Source organism: Capricornis sumatraensis, chromosome 11 (genome assembly GCF_032405125.1).
Source record: "Capricornis sumatraensis isolate serow.1 chromosome 11, serow.2, whole genome shotgun sequence".
Lineage (NCBI taxonomy): Eukaryota > Metazoa > Chordata > Mammalia > Artiodactyla > Bovidae > Capricornis > Capricornis sumatraensis.
In genome coordinates, this window is record NC_091079.1 from 99,928,008 (window position 1) to 99,947,075 (window position 19,068).

At 42.2% G+C, this 19,068-nt stretch overlaps 1 protein-coding gene across 1 annotated transcript in view; it reads right to left on the bottom strand.

Annotated features, from left to right (window-relative positions):
• Positions 1-19,068, bottom strand: part of TAF2 (TATA-box binding protein associated factor 2) — a 93,912-nt gene that overhangs the window by 68,727 nt on the left and 6,117 nt on the right. Inside the window, exons 3-5 of the mRNA XM_068984175.1 lie at positions 14,842-15,002; positions 1,946-2,064; positions 90-231 (exon numbers count right to left, since the gene is read on the bottom strand). Of these exons, the coding sequence (XP_068840276.1) occupies positions 90-231; positions 1,946-2,064; positions 14,842-15,002 (422 nt within the window). The remainder of the gene's footprint in view (positions 1-89; positions 232-1,945; positions 2,065-14,841; positions 15,003-19,068) is intronic.

Consider the following 19,068-nt stretch of genomic DNA (forward strand, 5'->3'; position numbering starts at 1 on the left):
TATGGAGCACCCGTGCTGCATGTACACACACAGAGAAACACAGCTGAGAACATGCAGTCAGCTGTGATGCCTAAGAGCGCGTACTCTACCTTGTGGAGTTTTGATACCCACAAGAGAACACATGAGCACCTCTCTCTGCCATGCTTCCCTCTACACTGGGTACCACGAAATGCAGACCTCCTTTTGGCTGATCCAAAGAAAAATTGATGTGTATCTTTAGGACCTTTAACTCTGCAACAAATAAGCACATACACAGACATATAAGTACATATCAGGTCACAGTGGTCGATGTCAGAGGGGTAGAGACTAACACGAAACATGAAGTGGGAACCAAAGGCTGAGTGTGACCTACAAACACCACACTGTCTAACCCAGTGCAGGCGGTTACCATCTCTCTGCCTACAGGAGCTCGGCAACCTGCTTCTCCTGGTGTCCTCAGTGCAAGCAGGAAGGCGCTCAGGCGTGTCCAACTCTGTGCAACCCTAGGGACTACAGTCCACGGAATTCTCCAGGGCAGAATCCTGGAGTGGGTGGCCTTTCCCTTCTCCAGGGGATCTTCCCAACCCAGGGACTGAAGCCAGGTCTCCTGCACTGCAGGCGGGTTCTTCACCAGCTGAGCCCCCAGGGATTGGTGTCCTTATCTCCACTCAGTTCTAGCTGCTACTAGCTGTGGGCTCTCAAAACATAGATCATACCATATTCTCCTCTCAGCATTTCTGACAGTGCTATACTGCCAAAAGAAAAAAGTTCAAAACTACCACCTAGGACACTTACGGTCTTCCAGACCCCATTCAAAACTCACTTTTCAGGTCTGTCCACTTACTATGCTCCCACAAACCCTGCTAATCCTGCCTGTGGCTTTGAGGATTAGGAGCAGGGAGTGGAGTAGGTGGGAAGCAGCATTAGTCATTATGCTTCGTTTCTAAGCAACAAATATGCACTGCATTCCCACGACTGGGATTCCTAGGTGGCTCAGTGGTAAAGAATCTGCCTGCCAGGGCAGGAGACGCAGAAGACTCGGGTTCAGTCTTTGGGTCTGGAAGATCCCCTGGAGAAGGAAACAGGCAACTCACTCCAGTACTCTTGCTTTGAAAGTCCCATGGACAGAGGAGCCTGGTGGGCCTCCGTCTATGGGTTGTAAAGAGTCAGACACAACTGAACACACACACACACATATCCATCATTCACAAGATTAAAAAAAAATGTTTCTTTTAATTTCCCCCAGAACATGACAACAATATGGACTTTTTCCAGTCCCTGAAAATACAATGACCTTCCATGCCTTTCCCCTAAATCAGGCAATATCTCTAAAAATATAAACTCCTCCCCCCACCACACACACACACACACACACAAACTATCCAAAAAAAGCAAAAACAAAACAGAGTACTTCACGTCCTTATTTTGATTAATTTTATACAGCAAAATAAAGGTAGGCAGAGATGTATAATAATTAAAACAGCTGTAACTTTATACAGGAAAAGAAAGAATTAGAAATAATACGAGTGTGCAGAGTGGGTGCTAGAAACCCCAGGTTCTAGCCTTGGCTCCGCTCCTTATCAGTCACATTTAGCAGGTCACTTCCTCTCTTTAGACTTCAGACTGCTCTTCTGCGAAAGGAAGAAACTGAATAAGATGATTTTTTAGGATCCTTCCTCTTACAAAACTCTGTAATTCTAAACTGACTTAATATCATATGGGTTCTCTTCCATTTGTTTTCTTAAAATGACTTTCACTTTAAAAACTACATTGAAATGAGTTGCTTTTTGTCACAGCACTTGATTGCTGTTTTCCTATTAGCCAGTTATCTTTATCTAAAAAAAGCTTCCAACTCCTGTGTATCTCAGCTGATTGTAACTTAAATACCATGAACTCTCATGAAAAGCTCTTAGTTACTGAATCCACCATGATCTAACTGTACAGTCAAATGTTCTGGACACTTTACCATCGACGTGTTTCCACAGCTCTGATGGAACCTTAATGCACAGCTCCCCATTCCCTGCGTCAGGATCCACAGCGCTAACCGCAGCCGCGTAAGCGTTGGAGAAGTAATTGAGATTTCTCCTGGGGAGAGGGGAAAGAAGAGAGAAAGCCAGGCTTAACAATAAGACACACATTTCACCAAATGTTTTCTTAAATACTTGGCACCACTTGTTTGTAAGCATTATATCATCTTCCATAAATCACAGGAATGCCTTTGAGCCAAGTTAACTGTAGATTTATTGCCCAAGACAAAAACTTATGCAAGAAGGCCAAACCAGTCAATCCTAAAGGAAATCAACCCTGAATATTCACTGAAAGGACTGATGCTAAAGCTCCAACACTTTGGCCACCTGATGCAAAGAGCTGACTCACTGGAAAAGACTCTGGTGCTGAGAAAGATTGTGGGCAGGAGGAGAAGGGAACGACAGAGGAAGAGATGGTTGGATGGCATCACCGACTCGATGGTCATGAGTCTGAGTAAGCTCCGGGAGTTGGTGATGGACAGGGAGGCCTGGATGCTGCAGTCCACGGGGTGGCAAAGAGTCAGGCACAACTGAGTGAACAACAACAGAGAGTGCAGTGGCATACACCGTCTGTCAACAGAGTCTGTTCACCGATGCTATGTGTTTATCATGACTATCACATCCTTCATTAAGTTTAGAACACCAAAGCCACTACAATTCCCTGATACAAATCTAAAGAATACAGGTAGAATTGAAAAAATAATTATTATCCATCTGGCAAAAATGTGAATGGATTCAACAAGCTTTATAATCTGACAGAAATTCAAGATGTTTAAAACGAGTCAGGATTAATTCCTCAGAATATACCACTGCCCCTCCTCACGCCACAGTGCACGACAACGTAAGCTCTATGAAGGAGGGACGTTCATGTGGTTCACTGTTTTAAGCTCTATGAAGGAGGGAACATTCGTGTGGTTCACTGTTACATCCCCTAAATGCCAGGGACTTTCAATAGGCAGGCTTAGTAGCTCAGCCGTGTCCCACTCTTTGCAACCCCACAGCCCACCAGGCTCCTCTGTCCATGGGATTCTCCAGACTAGAATAACTCGAGTGGGTTGCCATGCCCTCCTCCAGGGGGTCTTCCCGACCCAGGGATCAAATCCATGTCTCCTGGGTTGCAGGTGGGTTCTCTCCCACTGAGCCACCTGTTCACTGGGTACGTGGCCTTACTTCCCACTGGATGAAAGCCATAAACAGAAGACTTGTGGAAATATGAAAACACTGTTCTCATCTGATTTTCTAATTTTTTTCCATAAAGTAACTCATATACATACATATTCACACACATACAAGTCACATTTCCTCACTGCAATCAGCGAAAGTAACACAGAGGGAATGGAACAAAGGGCAAGGAACGGCAAGCGCAAGGAAGCGAGATCAGACGCGGCCTTGTGAGGCACACTGCTGTGACCTGCACGCCAGCCGTCCTGCCCTGAGCTGACTCCACCAGGCACAGTCGGGGACACCTCACTAGCTGAAGGAAGCTTTACCCTGGTTAAAAGACAAGTTTCACGCACTCTACAGAACGACTGCAGGGAAAGCAAACCAGGAGCCATTAAAGAAAGCGTCACACTCCCACACCCTCAGCACGGCAGAGGCCACTCCTCCCGCGCCTGCAGCTCTCCACGGACCAGGAAGGAGGCCACACCAGCCACGGCTTTCAGAGCTACGGAGTATAAGGCTCTGAAAGTGGGTAAGCCGACTTCTCGGGACTTTTAACACTGCCTTTCTGTTAGATAGATATGTGAAATAAAGGGCATAAAAACTCCAGGACCATCTTTTCTCTTTTAATTATCATACAGTAAAAGTAACTCTCTCCCTTTGGTGTGTAATTCTGTGAATGTCAGCGTGTGTAGCCACTACCACGAGTGGGATACAGGACAGCTCCGCCATCCCCCAGAGTCCCCTGTGCCAAACACATGGAATGCTAAGGATGTATTTTTGAGGCTGGCTTTCATCTCACTCAGTATGTCTTTGAAACTCATCTAAGGTGTACACGTACCACCAGTCTGTCCCTTATTATAATGAACAGTATTCCACTGTAGAGACTGTACCATAGATTGTTTATTGTTTATTTACTCATCCACTGAAAGACAGCTGGGTTCTTTCCAGCTTTTGGCTATTAGGAATAAAACTGCTACAAACAACTGTGTATCAGTTTTTATGTGAATTTAATTTTCATTTCTGCAGTACAAACAGGCAAGTGTGGGACTGCTGAGTCACATGGCAACTATAAGCTCAGCTTTATAAGAGTCTGCTGAGCTGTTTTCCAGAACAGCTGTACCATTCTGCGTCCCCATCAGCAGTACAAGACAGTGCCAGGAGCCCTGCATCCTTACTAGCACTTAGCTAACACACTCTGCTAGTTAAAGACTACTTCGGACATCTACAGGTTGTAACTTCTCTTCAATAAAATTTCAAAATCACAAAATCTGAAAGCCAGTTATTTGTGAAATTTAAAAATAAAAAAACTCATTGTTACAAAAAAGCTATATTTAAACATTATATATTAAATCACTCTTTTTTTTTAATGGAAAATTATTCTCACTTAATCTCATTTCCTGAGAAGAGGTAAAGTGGTCCAAATAAAATGGTGAGTCACTATAAATGGAATCTGTTGGAAAGCCAGTTTTGAGGAATAATCTTCTTATGGCTTGGATTTTACTATTTCCTTTCATAATACAAACCAAACATGTTTCCTTTCATAACAACCCAATAAAAGCCAAAAATTACAAGGCAAGATTATAGTAAGTGTTTTCAATTTCCAGAATGATAATGGCTGTACAACACTAACACACCCCTGGCCTGTAACCACTGCAGTGTCAATCTCCAGGCTGCCTTAGGGAAACAAAGCTTAAAGAGGAGTGACGCTACAGAGGACACTGAAGAGCAAGTACATTAGGGTAAAATCAAAAGAATTTTCTCCAAGAACCAATTATAAATATCTACACTGAATTAAAATAATCTGTTCTTCGTCAAGAACATGTACTTTTAAAAACTGAATGTGCAGATTCTGCAAAACTTAAGATTCAACTGTTTGTAAACCTTATCTCCATTAAAAAAAAAATTCATGAAAGCAAAATATATCACATCAGCAAAGTGTATATGCTCTAAGTATTCAGCTCCATGAATTTTCACAAAACCAACAGAAGCAGCAATGTGAGCAAGGGCCAAGCCTTTCAGCAGCCCCCAAAGCCCTCCTGTCCTCACTAGCCGGGCCCTGCTTCTCACCGGCGGGGGAACCCAGCGCTCTGCCGACAGTGGGGCAGGCCAGCAACTCCACACACCTTCCCGTGGGTGACTTGTTCTATCCGATGTTACATTTGTGAAATCCATCCACGTCTCTGCACTTAACCGTCGGTCCTTCAGTCTCGTCGTTTTTAGAGCCCCAACAGTGAATCTCCCGTTCTAGTGCGGACAGGTCTTCAGGTTCTTTGCAGCTCTGATGATTACGACACTGTTGAGAGCACTGCTGTGCTTTCCTCGTGGTGGACAAGCTGGGCATGCGCGCGCAAGTGGGACTCTTCATTCACAGAGCACAAACACTTTTGATCTCAGTTTACATTTCTATTAACGGCGTCTGAAAAGTAATTTCGCTATATTCTTGTCAACATTCAATGTTCTCGTCTGTCCTTAGTTTTGACAGTTCACAGACAAAATAAAAGACTGACAGAAAAATTCATTTTCCAAAAACAGAACCAATATCAAAATTAATAAAAATGAGGGACGTTCCTGGTGGTCCGGTGGTTAAGACTCCACGCTACCCATGCAGGGGGCACAGGTCTGACCCCTGGTCAGGACACTAAGATCCTGAACGCTGCATGGCACAACCAAAAAATAAAATGCCTCCTTAAAAATGATCGAAAGAACATCTGATATGATGCCATGAAATAAGATTGCTCAGAGATAACTCTACTGGAACAAGCTTTTCTATGAAAAGGCCTAGGGGATTCCACCGATAACAAGTTAAAACCTGAGTGAATTTAAAGTGGCTACACGAGAAATGTCCTAAATCATGATGGTGTGGTCACTGACCTAAAACCAGACATCCTGGAGTGTGAAGTCAAATGGGCCTTAGGAAGCATTACTTACTATGAACAAAGATAGTGGAGGTGATAGAATTCCAGCTGTTATTTCAAACCCTAAAAGATAATGTTGTTAAAGTGTTGCACTCGACACATCAGCAAATTTGGAAAACTCCACAGTGGCCACAGAACTAGTAAAGACCAGTTTTCATTTCAATCCCCAAAAAAGGCAATGTCAAAGAATGTTCAAACTACTGTATAGTTGCGCTCACTTCATATGCCAGCAAAGTTATGCTCAAAATCCTCCAAGTTAAGCTTCAGTAGTATGTGAACCAAGAACTTCCAGATGTATAAGCTGGGTTTCAAACAGGCAGAAGAAGCAAAGATCAAATTGCCTACATTGGATGGATCATAGAAAAAGCAAGAGAATTCCAGAAAACACTAACTTCTGCTTCATTGATTATTCGAAAGCCTTTGACTGTGTGGATCACACAAATTATGGAAAATTCTTTAAGAGACAGGAATATCAGACTATCACACCTATCTCCTGAGAAACCTGTATGCAGGTCAAGAAGCAACAATTAGAATCAGCAGACTGGTTCAAAACTGGGAAAGGAGTATGACAAGGCTGTATATGGTCACCCTGCTTATTTAACTTATATGCAGAGTCTATCATGAGAAATGTTGGGCTGGATGAAACACAATTTGCATGACACCACTCTAATGGCAGAAAGCAAAGAGCCTCTTGATGATGGTGAAAGAGAAGAGTAGAAAAACTGGCTTGAGAAATGTCTATTTAGTTCTTTGGCCCATTTTTTGATTGGGTCGTTTATTTTTCTGGAATTGAGCTGTATAAGTTGCTTGTATATTTTTGAGATTAGTTGTTTGTCAGTTGTTTCATTTGCTATTATTTTCTCCCATTCAGAAGGCTGTCTTTTCACCTTGCTTATATTTTCCTTTGTTGTGCAGAAGCTTTTAATTTTAATTAGATCCCATTTATTTTTGCTTTTATTTCCAGAATTCTGGGAGGTGGATCATAGAGGATCCTGCTGTGATTTATGTCGGAGAGTGTTTTGCCTATGTTCTCCTCTAGGAGTTTTATAGTTTCTGGTCTTACATTTAGATCTTTAATCCATTTTGAGTTTATTTTTGTGTGTGGTGTTAGAAAGTGATCTAGTTCCATTCTTTTACAAGTGGTTGACCAGTTTTCCCAGCACCACTTGTTAAACAGATTGTCTTTACTCCATTGTATATTCTTGCCTCCTTTGTGAAAGATAAGGTGTCCATAGGTGTGTGAATTTATCTCTGGGTTTTCTATTTTGTTCCACTGATCTATATTTCTGTCTTTGTGCCAGTACCATACTGTCTTGATGACTGTGGCTTTGTAGTAGAGCCTGAAGTCAGGCAAGTTGATTCCTCCAGTTCCATTCTTCTTTCTCAAGATTGCTTTGGCTATTCGAGGTTTTTTGTATTTCCATACAAATCTTGAAATTATTTGTTCTAGTTCTGTGAAAAATATGGCTGGTAGCTTGATAGGGATTGCACTGAATTTGTAAATTGCTTTGGGTAGTATACTCATTTTCACTATATTGATTCTTCCAATCCATGAACATGGTATATTTCTCCATCTATTACTGTCCTCTTTGATTTCTCTCATCAGTGTTTTATAGTTTTCTATATATAGGTCTTTAGTTTCTTTGGGTAGATATATTCCTAAGTATTTTATTCTTTTCATTGCAATGGTGAATGGAATTGTTTCCTTAATTTCTTTTTCTACTTTCTCATTATTAGTGTATAGGAATGCAAGGGATTTCTGTGTGTTGATTTTATATCCTGCAACTTTACTATATTCATTGATTAGTTCTGGTAATTTTCTGGTGGAGTATTTAGGGTTTTCTATGTAGAGGATCATGTCATCTGCAAACAGTGAGAGTTTTACTTCTTCTTTTCCAATGTGGATTCCTTTTATTTCTTTTTCTGCTCTGATTGCTGTGCCCAAAACTTCCAGAACTATGTTGAAAACTAGCGGTGAAAGTGAGCACCCTTGTCTTGTTCCTGACTTTAGGGGAAATGCTTTCAATTTTTCACCATTGAGGATAATGTTTGCTGTGGGTTTGTCATATATAGCTTTTATTATGTTGAGGTATGTTCCTTCTATTCCTGCTTTCTCGAGAGTTTTTATCATAAATGGATGTTGAATTTTGTCAAAGGCCTTCTCTGCATTTATTGAGATAATCATATGGCTTTTATTTTTCAATTTGTTAATGTGGTGAATTACATTGATTGATGTGCGGATATTGAAGAATCCTTGCATCCCTGGGATAAAGCCCACTTGGTCATGATGTATGATCTTTTTAATGTGTTGTTGGATTCTGATTGCTAGAATTTTGTTGAGGATTTTTGCATCTATGTTCATCAGTGGTATTGGCCTGTAGTTTTCTTTTTTTGTATTATCTTTGTCAGGTTTTGGTATTAGGGTGATGGTGGCCTCACAGAATGAGTTTGGAAGTTTACCTTCCTCTGCAATTTTCTGGAAGAGTTTGAGTAGGATAGGAGTTAGCTCTTCTCGAAATTTTTGGTAGAATTCAGCTGTGAAGCCGTCTGGACCTGGGCTTTTGTTTGCTGGAAGATTTCTGATTACAGTTTCAATTTCCGTGCTTGTGATGGGTCTGTTAAGATTTTCTATTTCTTCCTGGTTTAGTTTTGGAATATTGTACTTTTCTAAGAATTTGTCCATTTCTTCCACGTTGTCCATTTTATTGGCATATAATTGCTGACAGTAGTCTCTTATGATCCTTTGTATTTCTGTGTTGTCTGTTGTGATCTCTCCATTTTCATTTCTAATTTTATTGATTTGATTTTTCTCTCTTTGCTTCTTGATGAGTCTGGCTAAGAAGACATACAGATGGCTAACAAACACATGAAAAGATGCTCAACATCACTCATTATTAGAGAAATGCAAATCAAAACCACAATGAGGTACCATTTCACACCAGTCAGAATGTCTGCGATCCAACAATCTGCAAGCAATAAATGCTGGAGAGGGTGTGGAGAAAAGGGAACCCTCCTATACTGTTGGTGGGAATGCAAACTAGTACAACCACTGTGGAAAACAGTGTGGAGACTCCTTAAAAAATTGCAAATAGAATTGCCATATGACCCAGCAATCCCACTGCTGGGCATACACACTGAGGAAACCAGAATTGAAAGAGACACATGTACCCCAATGCTCATCGCAGCACTGTTTATAATAGCCAGGACATGGAAACAACCTAGATGTCCATCAGCAGATGAATGGATAAGAAAGCTGTGGTACAGATACACAATGGAATATTACTCAGCCATTAAAAAGAATACATTAGAATAAGTTCTGATGAGATGGATGAAACTGGAGCTGATTATACAGAGTGAAGTAAGCCAGAAAGAAAAACACCAATACAGTATACTAACACATATATATGGAATTTAGAAAGATGGCAATGATGACCCTGTATGCAAGACAGCAAAAAAGACACAGATGTGTATAGCGGACTTTTGGACTCAGAGGGAGAGGGAGAGGGTGGGATGATTTGGGAGAATGGCATTGAAACATGTATACTATCATGTAAGAATCAAATCACCAGTCTATGTCCAATGCAGGATACAGCATGCTTGGGGCTGGTGCACGGGGATGACCCGGAGGGATGTTGTGGGGAGGGAGGTGGGAGGGGTGTTCATGTTTGGGATCGCATGTACACCCGTGGTGGATTCATGTCAATGTATGGCAAAACCAATACAGTATTATAAAGTAAAAATAAAAGTTAAAAAACAAAACAACAACAAAAAAAGAAAAACTGGCTTGAAACTCAACCTTCAGAAAAATAAGATCACGGCGTCCGGCCCCATCACTTCATGGCAGGCAGAAGGGGAGAAAGTGGAGGCAGTGGCAAATTCCACTCTCTTTGGCTCTACAATCACTGCAGCCATGAAATTAAAAGACGCTTGCTCCTTGGAAGGAAAGCTATGGCAAACCTAGATAGCGTATTAGAAAGCAGAGACATCACTTAGCTGACAAAGGTCTGTGAAGTCAAAGCTATGGCTTTTCCAGTAGTCATGTACTGATGTGAGAGTTGTCCATAAAGAAGGATGAATGCCGAAGAAGTGATGCTTTCGAACTGGGGTGCTGAAGAAGACTCTTGATTCCCCTGGACTGCAAGGAGATAAAATCAATCACTCCTAAAGGAAATTAACCCTGAACATTCATTGCAAGCACTCTTGCTGAAGCTGAAGTTCCAATACTTTGGCCACCTGATGTGAAGAAGTGACTCATTGGAAAAGATCCTGATGCTGGGGCAGACTAAAGGCAAAAGCAGGAGGTGGCAGAGAATAAGATGGTTAGATGTATCATCAATTCAATGGACAAGAATCTGAGCAAACTCCGGGAAAGAGTAGAGGATGGAGGAGCCTGGTGTCCCCGAGGTCGCAAAGAGTTGGACACAACTTAGCAACTGAACAACAATTTGAGAAGCCTAATGAATGTCAAGTCACTAGAAACACTGAGTATAGATAAGAACAAAATGGTTCTGCTGCTGTGCGTGTGTGATTACAGGAAGTCCAAATAAGAAGAACCATATTTAGTTTCAGGGTTACCACATGTAAGAAAACACAAGGCCAAATGAAAGCATTCATGAACGGCAGAGGGAACGGTTCACAACCTTGCCAACAGTTTTCCATGAGGAATGACCGAGAGTACTGAGATGCGACAGACTGGGAAAGAGAAAACTTACAGGAAAACAATTTTTAATTAGGATAAGTTTCTGAACATTATAGCAAAACAGACGAATTCAATGTAATAAACAACTTTCTAACATTCAGAAATAATGAAAGGGGTGCTTTACAAAACAGTGAGCTCAACAGAAGGTGGAACAGTAGAGGGAAAAATTCCTCTTGAGTTTTGACTAAACAAACCCCAAAGTTCTCTCCACTATGACAACTTAATTCCAAGCAATACTCTGACAACAACGGACAGTGAGGCACTGTGGATGAGTTAAAATATAAAACTATCCATATTACCTAACCATAAATAATCAATAAAGGAATCAACCACTTCTACCATATGACATCAAGCAAAATAGCAACACTTAAAATCTCTCTACACAGATGTCTATATAAAAATACAGGGCTGAAAAAATATACACAGGACTTAGAGAATCTAAAAAACGGAATTAAAATATCAATTCTCATCAGTTAAGAATTGGCTTCAGCTGCTCAGTCGTCACTGCACTTCTGTCTGCAGTCAGCTTTGGAATCGGCTTCAGCCGCTCCTCAACACTTCTGTCTGCAGTCAGCTTTGGGATCAGCTTCAGCCACTCAGTAGACACTTCTGTCTGCAGTCAGCTTTAGAATCGGCTTCAGCCGCTCCGTCGACACTTCTGTCTGCAGTCAGCTTTGGAATCGGCTTCAGCCGCTCCGTCGACACTTCTGTCTGCAGTCAGCTTTAGAATAGGCTTCAGTTGCTCAGTTGTCACTTCTGTCTGCAGTCAGCTTTGGAATTGGCTTCAGCCGCTCGGCAGTCACCTCTCTCTGCTGAGTCAGCTTTGTTTCTACTGTCACTCCTCAGTGGAAACGAAGACAAGAGACAGGAACTAAACTGATTCCTGAAACTCAGGAAAGTGGAGACTTTTCGAGAAAAATAAACAAACTGTTCTCAAGGTAGCAAAGCCTACCTGTGGAAGGGGAGGATCAAGGAGGGGACATGTCAGCCACTGCAGGCCGCGCACGCACAGAAAGTCTCTGGCAAACATCTACATTTCCCTTTTCGAAGAAGAAAGAAACGCAGCAAACAAAAACAAAGAAAAAGCCGCCAAAGAGACACAGCATCCATGGAAGCAAACTACATCTACAATGTAAGTTCAAATAGAAAATGTATTTGGAGAAACTTCAAAGGCTTATTTTCCTGGCAGACAATAAGCCAGAGAGAGACAGAAGGGGAGAAGTCTTACATGTTACATAACCAACAGGGTTTCTAGTTGCTAGGACAGGTAATTTAACGTGTCAGCTAACGTTTACTTGGATAAACTAGGAAGAAATGCCTTTTAATCTCTTATCTAAATGCTTCCCTCCCTTATATCCCCCCTGCAGTTCAAAGCGCTACATCTCAACCAAGGTAAGCATACTCTTGCCATTAAAAATAGAAGGGTTTGGCACCCTAACCGTAAAACAAACGAGAAGAGAATGTGATGAAGTAGCATATTACTTCTCTGAACTTCAGGACATTCCGGTATGTACTCAAGATCAAGTTTAACCACTGAGTTTTAAGTTTAATTTTCAATTTGAAATCTACTCTATTCAATTTCTGCTTCAGCTTCAGTAGAAATTGTATTGCTTCATTCAACAATGAGAGTTACTCTGGAAACAAGAGAGGTAGTGTAAGTATCTAGAAACATGCTAAAGATCTTAACTACCTGTCATTCCCAAAGTCTTCTTTAAAAATCAATAACATCATCACAAGAGATCGTTTTCACACCTTAACTACCTGTGAACAAAGTCTTCTTTAAGAATAAATATCATCAATAAATAAATATCATTACAAGAGATCATTTTCACATCTTAACTGCTAAGCGATGTTTCTTCTGAACCACCTGTGTGCTTCTGTCCTGTTTTAGGAATCTTACGAACAATAGCATTTCCCTCTTTCACATGGTAACCAGAAATCTCAAAACCAAACCTACAGTTCTCCTCTAGTAACTCAGGTGTGGTACACACCATCCTATACTTTTCTCACTCTTCATGCTAATTTCATTAGCTACTTTAAAAAACTATTGTCGAATAAAATTCTAAAACCAATTTCAAACCCTGTTTTGAACAAGTCAGAGAATAAACAAACACCAACAAAAACAACTGGCGTCTCTCTTAAAAAGTAAACAGGGTTCTAGACCCAGGCAGGAAAGCAGGGGCTGCCCTGAGTATTTAAGCGACCACGGCTAAGAGTGGTGGTGCCACTGAAAAGATTAAAATTTATTCTATCCTTTCCAATCTCCCAACTGAACCTTTGAAAGTACTCTCCTTTACGACTCCCTTTTCTTTATCATACTAAAAGTGATGAGGCATCTTCCCTATCACTGGAGAGAAGTTTTGAGGGATATCATCATCTCAAAATTAACCAAGTAAAGCTCGCTTCCTCGGCAGATCTGGAGCCCACTGCTCCTACCACTGCGCTGTCAGAGTTTCTTCTTTGAAACCTGAGCAGCAACAGCTGGTAAAGCAGCCATGCAAACACCGTGCTCTGTGCCCAGGAGATGGAGGAGCTTCTCACCCGTCACCAAGTGCAGAGACCTACACTCGGCTCAGTACTCTGTACCAGCCTACAGGGGAAAGGGACTGAAGAGATGGTCCACGCGCAGTGCATGCCCTCTGCTGCACACCTGAAACACAGCCCTGTACGCCGACTGCAGGAGCCCGCTCTTCCTGTGGAAACCATCAAGAGAGCATCTCAGGGGGAGCCTGCTGCAGCGGCCTCCAGTGCTCTCCGCATCCTACCGTTCTTCAAGAACCCTGGTTGGATGGGAGGACATGAGGCCTGGGATCCTGGTCTGCATCCCTGGGGCGATTCATTCACTCACTCGCTCTACAGATCTCTGCTGAATGCCAGGTGGTGTGCCAGCCTCTGAGGAAACAGCAAGGCACAAGGCAGGTCTGCAGTCTGACCCTTGCTCGCGTGGAGCTCACTGGAATGCAGTGCATTCAGACAATGCAACCAGCAACTGGCAGAGTGTAACTGATGTTACGGTGTGGAAAGCACAGGATAAAGCTCAGGTTCCTAGCTGGTCAGTTAGATGGATATATGAGGCCTTTCTACTTCACAAGGGGTGACGAGCACCACACGGGACGATGGGTTTGGAGAAGCTGTGCGACGCTGTACAAGGTGTGAAGAAAGGGAGCACGCAGATGCTCTCCACCTCTAGACTAGTTAAAACAGCACCGCGACTAAAAGGAGCTTATAACTTATTAAAAAACGAGAGCTTATAGTTTAGGGCACTCTACCCCCAAATACTGAGAATCAAAGAAATGATGCAATGCACGCCATCAATGCATGTTATCAAAACTCTGAAGAAACAACTGCCTTCAAATGTACTTGACAGCATTTAAACCAGCACACACCTTACTGGCGCACAATCAAGTAAAATGTTAAAAAGAACCATAAGAATAATAAGCAATCCTATTTTCCTAAGGAAATAATTCAAAGTAAAAGAAAAAAAATCTAGAAAACCAGACAATCCACACTATACTGAGTAAATGGAATATTGCCTGACCATAAAAACAATAACAAAGTGAAAAAAAAAGTATTTAAATGAAAAATGTAGAACATAACGCTGATCATTAAAAATATGTGTCTACTGATAAAATCAGTAGTAACCTAGACAGATGCAGTATTTAAAGTGAAGGACTTAGGTATTTCAGACTATTTTTATATTTTATCAAGCTGTCAAATATTTCACAGAATAAAGTAGTTTCTGCTCTATAGATTACAGTATCCCCTAATTCACTGAAGATTAATATCTATGAAACAAATTATTTTTAAAAAAACAAAAGTAGAAAACTGGCTAAGAAAATTAATTTAAAGTTCTCTGATAAAGGAAAATTAATAACTTACTATGCTGACCAGAGCCAGTAAAATTTCTTGAGTCAAATGGGCAAAGTGGCAGAAGCAACAGAAGTTATGTAACTGCAGGAAATAAACTGGGAGCCAGAGTCTAATAGTAATCCAAGAGAACTATGGTGAGAATATCGATCCTTCAGGAAACATCAACGTTCACAAGCACGGGACTCACTGTTTCGATTCGCTGTGACAAACTTCCAAAGTTGGATCATTATAAATAAAGGCAGCTTCTAAGTCATTGACCCTCACTCGGTATATTCTACATTGCTTGCTGTTCAACTTGATTCTGTTTAAGTTTGCAACTGTGGGAAATACAGTCAGTTCCACAAATCCCTGTAAAGAGAAGGAATAATAATTTCATTATAATTAATACTGGTATACTTTACAACATATTTCTTTGATTTCTACTTATACACATTCTACACTCCAGAGACAGAATCTCACACACACACAAGTGCTCTAACTTCACCTCAAGTGTGGTTGTCTGAGTGACTAAATGGGTGTGAATTCTGACTTTATCATCCTGGTGTTTCACATTCACTATCAGTGAAAATAAAACCAGATGCTAGAAAAAAAAAGTAAAATGACTCAAATGTAAGAATTTTATATATAAAATTCTCAAATATAAGAATTTATAGACAGACTGTAACCCAAACAGGGAGGAAGGGGAAAAAAAAAAATCCAAGAGCGAAGAGAGACTCAAAATCAGTTCAGGGAGTAAAAGAAAACTGCCCCTGGGGACCTCCCTGGTGGTCCAGAGGTTAAGAATCCACCTCCCACTGCAGGGGACTCCGGTTGAATCCTTGGCCGCGGAACCAGGACCCCACACACCACAGGAAAACAAGGTCCAAGAGCCCCAACTACTGAGAGCACACACTCTGCAGCCCCCGAACCACAACAAGGAGCCCGGCACCGCAATTCCGCGTGCCCCATCTAAGACCCGACGGGGCCAAGTATCAGTGAATGTTGTTTATAAAAAAGAAAAAAAACAGCCCCTCAAAACAGGGTAAAAACTATACCACCAAAGCTAACAAGTATGCATCTCTGCTCATGGGAGGTAAATCGGGACATGTGAGGCAGCAAGAGTTACAAGAAATTCAGGCAAGGAGGAAAAAATCAACTGCAGCCTCCAAGAGCAGCAGACACTTCAAAGTGCTGGATGATTTTCTACCAAGCAGTCCCAAATGCCATGCAGTTCCACCACCTCAGCCTGGCGGTAAGCAAGCTATCAGAAGCAGGTACAAAAGACACGAGAGACAGTTACATCCACTGTCCACTACCCTCCTGCTCTGAATCAAATGGGAAAGACAGACCAGTGAAACATGGAATGTATGTCCAGTGAGTTTAATATTCTGGGTTGAAAACACAAAATATGGAAGAGCATGAAACAGTAACATTTCAAGGGTTGAAAATCTCAGGAATATCTAAAATAAAACTCATGCAATAACCATGGAGAACAAGATTACAACAATTAATTATAAGGGCTATTATTAGGCACTACTATATGTTACACTGGAATCCCATCACCTCCACTAGCTTTGTTCGTAGTGATGCTTTCTAAGGCCCACTTGACTTCACATTCCAGGATGTCTGGTTCTAGATGAGTGATCACACCACTGTGATTATCTTGGTCGTGAAGATCTTTTTTGTACAGTTCTTCTGTGTATTCTTGCTGCCTCTTCTTAATATCTTCTGCTTCTGTTAGGTCCATACCATTTCTATCCTTTATCATGCCCATCTTTGCATGAAATGTTTCCTTGGTATCTCTAATTTTCTTGAAGAGATCTCTACTCTTTTCCATTCTGTTGTTTTCCTCTATTTCTTTGCATTGATCGCTGAGGAAGGCTTTCTTATCTCTCCTTGCTATTCTTTGGAACTCGGCATTCAGATGCAGTTGAGCTATTTCAAATCCTGAAAGATGATGCTGTGAAAGTGCTGCACTCAATATGCCAGCAAATATGCTGGAAAACTCAGCAGTGGCCACAGGACTGGAAAAGGTCAGTTTTCATTCCAATCCCAAAGAAAGGCAATGCCAAAGAATGCTCAAACTGCTGCACAATTATACTCATCTCACACGCTAGTAAAGTCATGCTCAAAATTCTCCAAGCCAGGCTTCAGCAATACATGAACCGTGAACTCCCTGATGTTCAAGCTGGTTTTAGAAAAGGCAGAGGAACCAGAGATCAAATTGCCAACATCCACTGGATCGTGGAAAAAGCAAGCGAGTTCCAGAAAAACATCTATTTCTGCTTTATTGACTATGCCAAAGCCTTTGACTATGTGGATCACAATAAACTGTGGAAAATTCTTCAAGAGACGGGAATATCAGACCACCTGACCTGCCTCTTGAGAAATCTGTATGCAGGTCAGGAAGCAACAGTTAGAATTGGACATGGAACAACAGACTGGTTCCAAATAGGAAAAGGAGTACATTAATGCTATATATTGTCACCCTGCTTATTTAACTTATATGCAGAGTACATCATGAGAAACGCTGGACTGGAAGAAACACAAGCTGGAATCAAGATTGCCAGGAGAAATATCAATAACCTCAGATATGCAGATGACACCACCCTTATGGCAGAAAGTGAAGAGGAACTAAAAAGCCTCTTGATGAAAGTGAAAGAGGAGAGTGAAAAAGTTGGCTTAAAACTTAGCATTCAGAAAATGAAGATCATGGCATCCGGTCCCATCACTTCATGGGAAATAGATGGGGAAACAGTGGAAACAGTGTCAGACTTTATTTTTTGGGCTCCAAAATCACTGCAGATGGTGACTAAGGCCATGAAATTAAAAGATGCTTACTCCTTGGAAGAAAAGTTATGACCAACCTAGATAGCATATTCAAAAGCAGAGACATTACTTTGCCAACAAAGGTCCATCTAGTCAAGGCTATGGCTTTTCCTGTGGTCATGTATGGATGTGAGAATTAGACTATGAAGAAAGCTGAGCACCAAAGAATTGATGCTTTTGAACTGTGGTGTTGGAGAAGACTCTTGAGAGTCCCTTGGCTTGCAGGGAGATCCAACCAGTCCATTCTGAAGATAAGCCCTGGGATTTCTTTGGAAGGACTGATGTTGAAGCTGAAACTCCAATACTCTGGCCACCTCATGTGAACAGTTGACTCACTGGAAAAGACTCTGATGCTGGGAGAGATTGGGGGCAGGAGGAGAAGGGGATGACAGAGGATGAGATGGCTGGATGGCATCATAGACTCGATGGACGTGAGTCTGAGTGAACTCCGGGAGTTGGTGATGGACAGGGAGGCCTGGCGTGCTGCGATTCATGGGGTCACAAAGAGTCGGACACGACTGAGCGACTGAACTGAACTGAAACTGTGAGCAATTGTAGAAAGACCTAAATTCCCTTAACTAGCACATCAGCAATCCAATGACCAATCGACATGATGGATCCTGGATTAGCCAAAAGACTGTAAGCAAAACTAAAATGAAGTTGCTGTCGTGTCGGAGTCTTTGGGACCCCACTGACTGTAGCCTACCAGGCTCTTCCGTCCATGGGATTTTCCAGGCAAAGGTACTGAAGTGGGTTGCCATTTCCTAAGATAACATCCAAAGTGAACCAGAAAAGATTATGGAAACTGCTGTCAAGAAGTAGTTACATGAGACAGAAGAATAAGCTTTGGCTTTCTAAACTAAGGTTAACAGTAATGAAACAGTGAATGGAGTACACTTCGTCACGGTAAGGAAAGCCCAGCCTCCTTGAGTCATCAGGTCTCTGACACCACCCAGAGCCCTAATCTGCACCTGCCTGCCAGGCACAGACCCACTGACTGGCCTGCAACCCTGTAGCCCCAGCTCTGGCAGCCCCAGCGCCGGCAGGACAGCCCCAGCTCCAGCAGCCCCAGCTGGTGCAGGATGCAGCCTCCAGGGCTGCAAACCGCCCCCTCTTCCTGCTCTCGCTCCTGCCCCAGCACCTCACCCTGACCGTCCGTCCTCCTAGAGTCCCTCGCACTATTCAACCTTTTCTAAAGCTCCTTTACTTCCCCGCCTTAGATGAAACATCTCTCGATACCCCTTTGAAAAGAAGCTATAAATTCTTTTATTCAGGCTTTCCTGCAGCACAGGTTGTGAGAGCGAGGGCAGAACGGTGTCCTCGAGTTCCTAACGCCCCAGCTCTACTACTCAGCAGGTGGAAGAGCATGAGCTAAGTCTCTCCAGCTCTCCATACCTCAGTTTCTGGTGGTGGTGGTGGTGGTGGTGTACGCAGTCATGTCTGACTCTGCAACCCCACGGACTAAGGGCCTGCCAGGTTCGTCTGTCCATGGAATTTTCCAGGCAAGAATACTGCAGTGGGTTGTCATGTCCTACTACACAGGAGCTTCCTGACCCAGGGACTGAACCTGCGTCTTTTGTCTCCTGCACTGACAGGAGGATTCTAT